Here is a 6,171-nt window from a genome sequence, read left to right as displayed (position 1 = left end):
AATTTTATAAATATATAACAATTTATAAAATTTCAAATTCTGCAAGAAAAAACAAGTACTCGCAAATGACTTGCAAACTTGCAACGGAACGAGCCTCACAATTTTGCAACGAAATAACACCCTTGCAAAATTGCGACGGAACTCTTAATTGCAAATTTGTGAGGAAAACAATCCTTGCAAAATTGCGACGAAATAGTTAATTGCAAATTTGCGAGGAACAACTAAACCGTTGCAAATGTTTGCGAGGAAATCTGTTCCGTCGCAATTTTGCAAGAAACACATTTCCGTTGCAAATTTGCAAGGAATTTATCTCCATCGCAAATTTGTGAGCGTTTTGCGAGTGATTTTCATTTGCGACGAGCGATTTGCGAGGGAACGTGGTTTCTCGCAAAACCCTCGCAATAAGGGATTTGCAACGGAATTACGATGCAATTTTCCCTTGCAACTAACGTGTTTTCTTGTAGTGATACTTACACGATGCTGCAGATATTTGTACATTTTGTCTTCATTAATATTCATAAATTTCTTTCTCTTGAACTCGAAACTAATATATAAACATTGACGAACCCTCAAATTAAACCACTGAATTAAGAGAAATTCCACAAATACAGCATTCATCTATTATAAATAACAAATTAAAGTAAAACTATCTTATGTTTATGGTAACTCTTACACTAGTTTGGAACCGGCTGCTTCTTGCACTAATTCAAACTACCAACCATAGAGATGTCAAACAGGTTTACCCATCCTGTTCCGTCCCGTACCGCGGCGGGTTAGTCGTCGAGCGGGTCACAGAGGGCATGTCCGGCGTGGGCTGCGGTCTTCAAAATGCCGGTCCAAACCCGTACCACAGAATATATAGGTCTTTACGGGCCGTCCCGCGGAACGCCTTCTTATCAAACCGCATGTTACATCTTCTTTCATGAATGTTCAAGTAGAAAAGTTGTGTAAGAGAGTTGAAGAGAGCTCATTAAGTTTCACTAAAGTCTTATCAAAATCAATGCCACAAAGCTCCGTTTGTGCTTGCGTTTTTGAGTTAAAAGCCTTCTTTTATTATCAGCATAAGCTTTTGTTAAGCTTGAATCTGATTGAGTTGTTGTCTTTGTAATAATTTGGGTCAAGTGTTATATGTCTACATCAAACCATCTCTCTTTTTAATTATTTGGATTGCAAAAAAAATTGTGAATCACTTTGCCAAATTATACAAGTGACGTGATATACAACTAACTTTTCTCCTAAACAACACCATTGTAACGAATTTTTTTTTTTAATTTAAGAAAAATACCACTTCACAATATTGATAACAAAACTAATCAACTTAAACAAGAAATATCACATTGTAATAAAGCAATTCATAGTTGTGTATAATAAAAAGAGAAAACCAAATCAAAACACCACAAGAACTGGAATCGTCATCGCTGGAGATGGAGTTGTCATCGCCGGAGCTCGAATCATCATCACCGGAGCTCGAATCGTCATCGCCGGAACTCCTTATGTTTTCTGGGGGAAAAGTCACAAGAATTGTTTTTTTTTCTCACTTTCTTTCTCGTTTTCTAGGTAAAATAAGAAATGAAAAAAAAAATATGCGGGTCCATGTAATCCCGCATGACCCGTTTCGGCCCATCCCGCAGAAGGCCCAGTCCCGCAAAGACCCGTCCCGTGAGGCCCCACAAATTTGCGGACCCAGAAAACCTCGTCCCAATATCGTCCGGCGACAGTCTTTTACGGGTCAGGTCCGTGGTGCAGATACATAATTGACAGCAACCAATGATGATGGTACATATTTTATATGGTCAAACCAATGGTATATATATATATATATATATATATATATATATATATATATATATCAGTGGAATTTTCAACCCAAAAAGGAATTCTAAAACGACAGTGTTTTGATTACTTCAAACTGACGTAAGAGTTGGGGAAACTTCCGAAAGAAGACAAAAAGAAAACAAAAAAATGGAGATCACAATCTTCCATGATAGTTCAAAGGTTCCAGAGAGGCAGCCGCACGAGTTGACTCACCAACCAATCTCTTCATCATTATTGATTGATTCTCGTATTTTCAATCTCACATGAAACCTCACTTCTCTATCCTCTTCGCTTTCGCATCTTCCTCACAAAAGTCAACCAACCCTCGGGCTCTACTCCGGCCATGCCCCGTCGATTAAACGACGGAGATCCTGGCCGTTTTACCGCCGCCGCGCTCCTTTTCATCGGTCTGATCTCGTGTCTTGTCGTCTACGCTGTCTTCTCTACTCTTCTCCGTCCCCAAGACCACGCACTCGATTCTGCTGTCCGGTCGCAAGATCACTCCCGAGTAGATGGTGGCGGAGGGTGTTGCCGTGGAGTAGATAATCTGGAGCTGTGGGGTTCGGCGGTGAAGTGGGGGACGGATTTCAAGTTTAATTCGTCTGATGAGTGTTGCAAGGCGTGTAAAGTTATGTGCAGCGGCAACCACGGACCTTGTTTGTGCGATTCATGGGTCTTCTGCGGGGACAAAGAGGCTTGCGGGTCCAAGTTCGGAGAGGTGAGTCTGTGATCCCTTGTGATCGTATCCAACTGTGCTTTGTTTTAAGTGTTCTTGGATCATGCCGCCTAAGTGTTCGATAAAATGCTTACTTGAGCGTCAAGTTGTCTAAAGAAGAAGAAACTAGTGATTAGGAAATGCTCAAAAGACACTTGCCATAGGTTTAAGTTACAGAGATTGACTTTTAGTAAGTTTATTCCTTCTGTTTCTTCTTTGTGCAGTGTTGGTTGAAGAAGCAAAATGATGTTTTGGTCCCTGATCGACAGGAAGGTGGGCAGAAAGTGATGTGGACATCTGGGCTGATATTCGGACAAGGCCAGGTAGTATATATGTGTATCATGACTATAAAACTTACTTCCGTTGATACCCACATTCAAAGTTGATGCATCTTTTAAATGCTGGAAGCAATAAGTTTCATCAGATTTCACGACACTATACTTTAATTGTGTTCACAGTTTCCTCAAAGATTGACTACTCCACGAAGTTACTAAGCCTGTTTTGTTTTGTATTTTTGATTTGTCTACCTGATTAGATGCTAAAAACTGCTCTGTTCCTTCGATTTCATAAGATATACTTTCACTTTGTTCGCAATTTCCTTCTAATCTGTGAAATTAATGTGTCAGGTGATGATTTTCATGAAAACAAATAGTGTTCTCGGATTTTACTGATTAGCTACTTTGTTTCTGTCAGGGCATTGTTGGTTTTGAGACGGAACACGGTGTACTTCATGTCAAAGTAAGTGTTTTTGTTTAATGCCGTTTTACTTCGGGGAAAGGTTTCATTTTTTTTGTTTAGAGTTTCAAATTTGACGTGGAAGGTTAACTTTTGTTGCAGCTTCACCCTGAGTGCGCTCCTCACTCAGTATACTACATTCTTAGTTTGTTAACTATGCGCCACTGCGCCGGCTGCCAGTTTCATCGGGCTGAGAATCGAGGATCATATTGGGACTCACAAGGCAATCATATTAACAACGTAAGAAACCTTTCACAAATTTGCCTGCTAAATATCAGTAAGGAGCTTAGGATCTGTTCTCACACTACGAATATTGATTCTTGTGTTATGATGTCATCTATTTGGTTCATTTTCCGGTTTAAACTTGTTCATACCTTCTTGCTGCACACTTTCTATTCTCTATACGAACAGAGATTTTGCTTCGTATGTATCATCCTTTCTTCATGTTCCTGCAGGCTCCCTATGGTCCACCATACGCCATGATTCAAGGAATACTCCAGCCAGAGGGAAACATGTTCACGCCGATCCCAACCGAGCATTGCCCAACCATAAGCCGTGGTTCTGTTGGGTGGGTCGGCTCGGGTCCAGAGTTCTTTATCAGTCTAGCAAACCACCACGAATGGAAGCAATCTTACACTGTGTTCGGCTCTGTTCTGCCAGAAGACATGGAGGTTGCTGAGAGGATTGCCGGTTTACCAACAAGAACCGATGTTTGGAACAGCGTTAATGTCTCTGTGCTGGAGAAACCGGTGTCGTTAACCGTACGGAGAATGAAATCTGGCCAAGAACAAGAAGAATCCGGTTCGTGAACGTGAAGAACCGAACAATGTTTTTCTTATTTGATTTGAAAGTTTATAATATCTCCTTTTTTATTGTGCATAAAAAAACTACGGTAGAATTTCTTTGATTTTTGGCCGTTTTAAATGAAAATATATATATGGCTTAGTATAATCTCAAAATCGAAGAAATTAAACCGGATCCAACCAAACTAATTTCATGTAACAAATTGAATGAATATACTAAGAAAAAAACCAAATGACTTAAACCAAACCGTTGGTATATACTGAACCGGTAGATATGGTCTGTTAAACGTATACGGCGGCGATGGAGGAGGTGCGTCGAGTGCGCACACGTCATCACTACGCGGTGCAATTTAGCACAATCTCAAACCGGCCACCTCCTCCCCCAATTTTTCTAACCTAGGCCTCTCTTCCGCCTCTTTTATCATCCTTAACGCACCGCTCTTTCTCCTAACCCTAATTTCTTCTTTGCCACCGGCATGTCAACCCCCGATGACGAGTCCCCCGTCGCCACCGCCATCGATCCTTCCACACCACCACTACCAGGAGAGTCCCGCCTCCGTGCTGGACCGACGAGGAGACCGCCGCGCTCGTCAATGCCTACAAAGACAAGTGGTTCGCCCTCCGCCGTGGGAACCTCCGTGCGGCTGACTGGGACGACGTGGCCGCGTCGTTGCCTACCTTTGGAGGTCCGGCGAAAACAGCCACCCAATGCCGGCACAAGATCGAGAAGCTCTGGAAACGTTACCGCGGCGAGAAGCAGCGTAGTCTTACCAAACCAGGCAAGTTCTCTTCCTCGTGGGATCTGTTCCCTGTTTTGGATGCTATGGAGTTTGCGTCGGTGACTTCCACGGCCGTTGAACCGAACGATCAGGATGTGGATCGCGAGAACGAGAGTAACGGTGTGGATGGATTTAGGGTTAGATCGAAGAGATCCTTGGTGAGTACGCCTCGTGACGGGTTTGGGGTTAGATCTAGGGTTAAGAGTCAGATGAGAATGTACGGTGGTTTTAAACCTGAGTTTGATTCAGATAACGATTCAGGAGGTGGGTTTGGATCGAAAAGGAGATACAATGGACATCAAAAGTTCAATGCTGATTCTGATGATGAGATTTTGTTAGCCCCCAAGGCAACTAGGCTTAGGGGTTCTCATGGGAAGCTTTCTTCAGGCGAGTTTAGCAGCGGCGGTGGTGGATTTCCATTGAAGTCGTATGGTGATCGGAGTTTCGCTTCTCATGGGTTTAAAGCCAAGAACTTCAATAACAATTTCTCTCCAGAGATGGATTATGATGATGATGAGAGGGAACGATTCAACCCGAGAATCCAAAACTCTAGGAGGGTCAACGGTTATACCTGGAAGGACGGGAGCTATCCAGGTGTCTCCAATGGATATGGATCGTCTTCTAGGTTAAAGCACGAGCAGATGAATGAGTCTGACCCGATTAATGAAGTTGTGTCTTCGGTGAAGATGTTGACGGAGATGTTTGTGAGCGTGGAGGAGTCGAAGATGGAGATGGAGAAGACGAGAATGGAGATGGAGCTCAAGCATTGTCAGATGATGCTTGAGTCGCAGCAGCAGATCATAGGCGCGTTTGTTGAAGACTTGAAGCATTGAGCGAGAAAAAATGCGCAAACGCAAGGAGGCCGTGGTCGCAGTTTCTTATTAACGTGAACGTACCAAATATGGATGGTATAATTAATGGGGGATCACATGGCTTTTGAGTGTCCAGCGTGGCTCAAGCACATCTTCGACAGTGAGATAATCCCTCCCTCTTCAAGGGGTTACTATAAGAACTTTTACGAGTTGTTGAGTACGGATAGTGTGTAGTGCTCTGTTTTTGGTTTCATATGATTAACGAGGACTTTGGTTAAGCTTCACGGTTCATTTCATATAAATTACACATTTCCAGATTTTTTTTTTTTTGATAACCCAGGTGTCCTGCCACTCATCGACAGGACGATAGCCAACAGGGCGATATAACCCGTACATTGGCACCCGTACATCGAGAGCGCAGACTAGCCGCGTGGGCGGCCAAACGGCTCTCCACGCGTTGGCTCCTGGAACGCTGCGGCCCGTATTTGAATACCGCAGTGGCCGGGGCTCGA

General features: G+C 43.1%; 2 protein-coding genes across 2 annotated transcripts; both read left to right on the top strand.

The window, feature by feature from the left end:
- Nucleotides 1-1,969: 1,969 nt before the first annotated feature.
- On the top strand, nt 1,970-4,216 carry LOC106309688. Its single transcript, XM_013746782.1, has 5 exons — nt 1,970-2,533; nt 2,755-2,853; nt 3,224-3,268; nt 3,368-3,505; nt 3,721-4,216. The coding sequence occupies exons 1-5, from the start codon at nt 2,159-2,161 to the stop codon at nt 4,072-4,074; spliced, it is 1,011 nt and encodes a 336-aa protein (XP_013602236.1). The 5' UTR covers nt 1,970-2,158; the 3' UTR covers nt 4,075-4,216.
- Nucleotides 4,217-4,373: 157 nt separating this feature from the next.
- On the top strand, nt 4,374-5,901 carry LOC106309814. Its single transcript, XM_013746949.1, has one exon. The coding sequence runs from the start codon at nt 4,892-4,894 to the stop codon at nt 5,678-5,680; it is 789 nt and encodes a 262-aa protein (XP_013602403.1). The 5' UTR covers nt 4,374-4,891; the 3' UTR covers nt 5,681-5,901.
- The last annotated feature ends 270 nt before the right edge of the window (nt 5,902-6,171 follow it).

Source organism: Brassica oleracea, chromosome C8 (genome assembly GCF_000695525.1).
Source record: "Brassica oleracea var. oleracea cultivar TO1000 chromosome C8, BOL, whole genome shotgun sequence".
Lineage (NCBI taxonomy): Eukaryota > Viridiplantae > Streptophyta > Magnoliopsida > Brassicales > Brassicaceae > Brassica > Brassica oleracea.
Note: the sequence above shows the minus strand (reverse complement) of the source record. Positions and strands in the feature narration are given on the sequence as shown.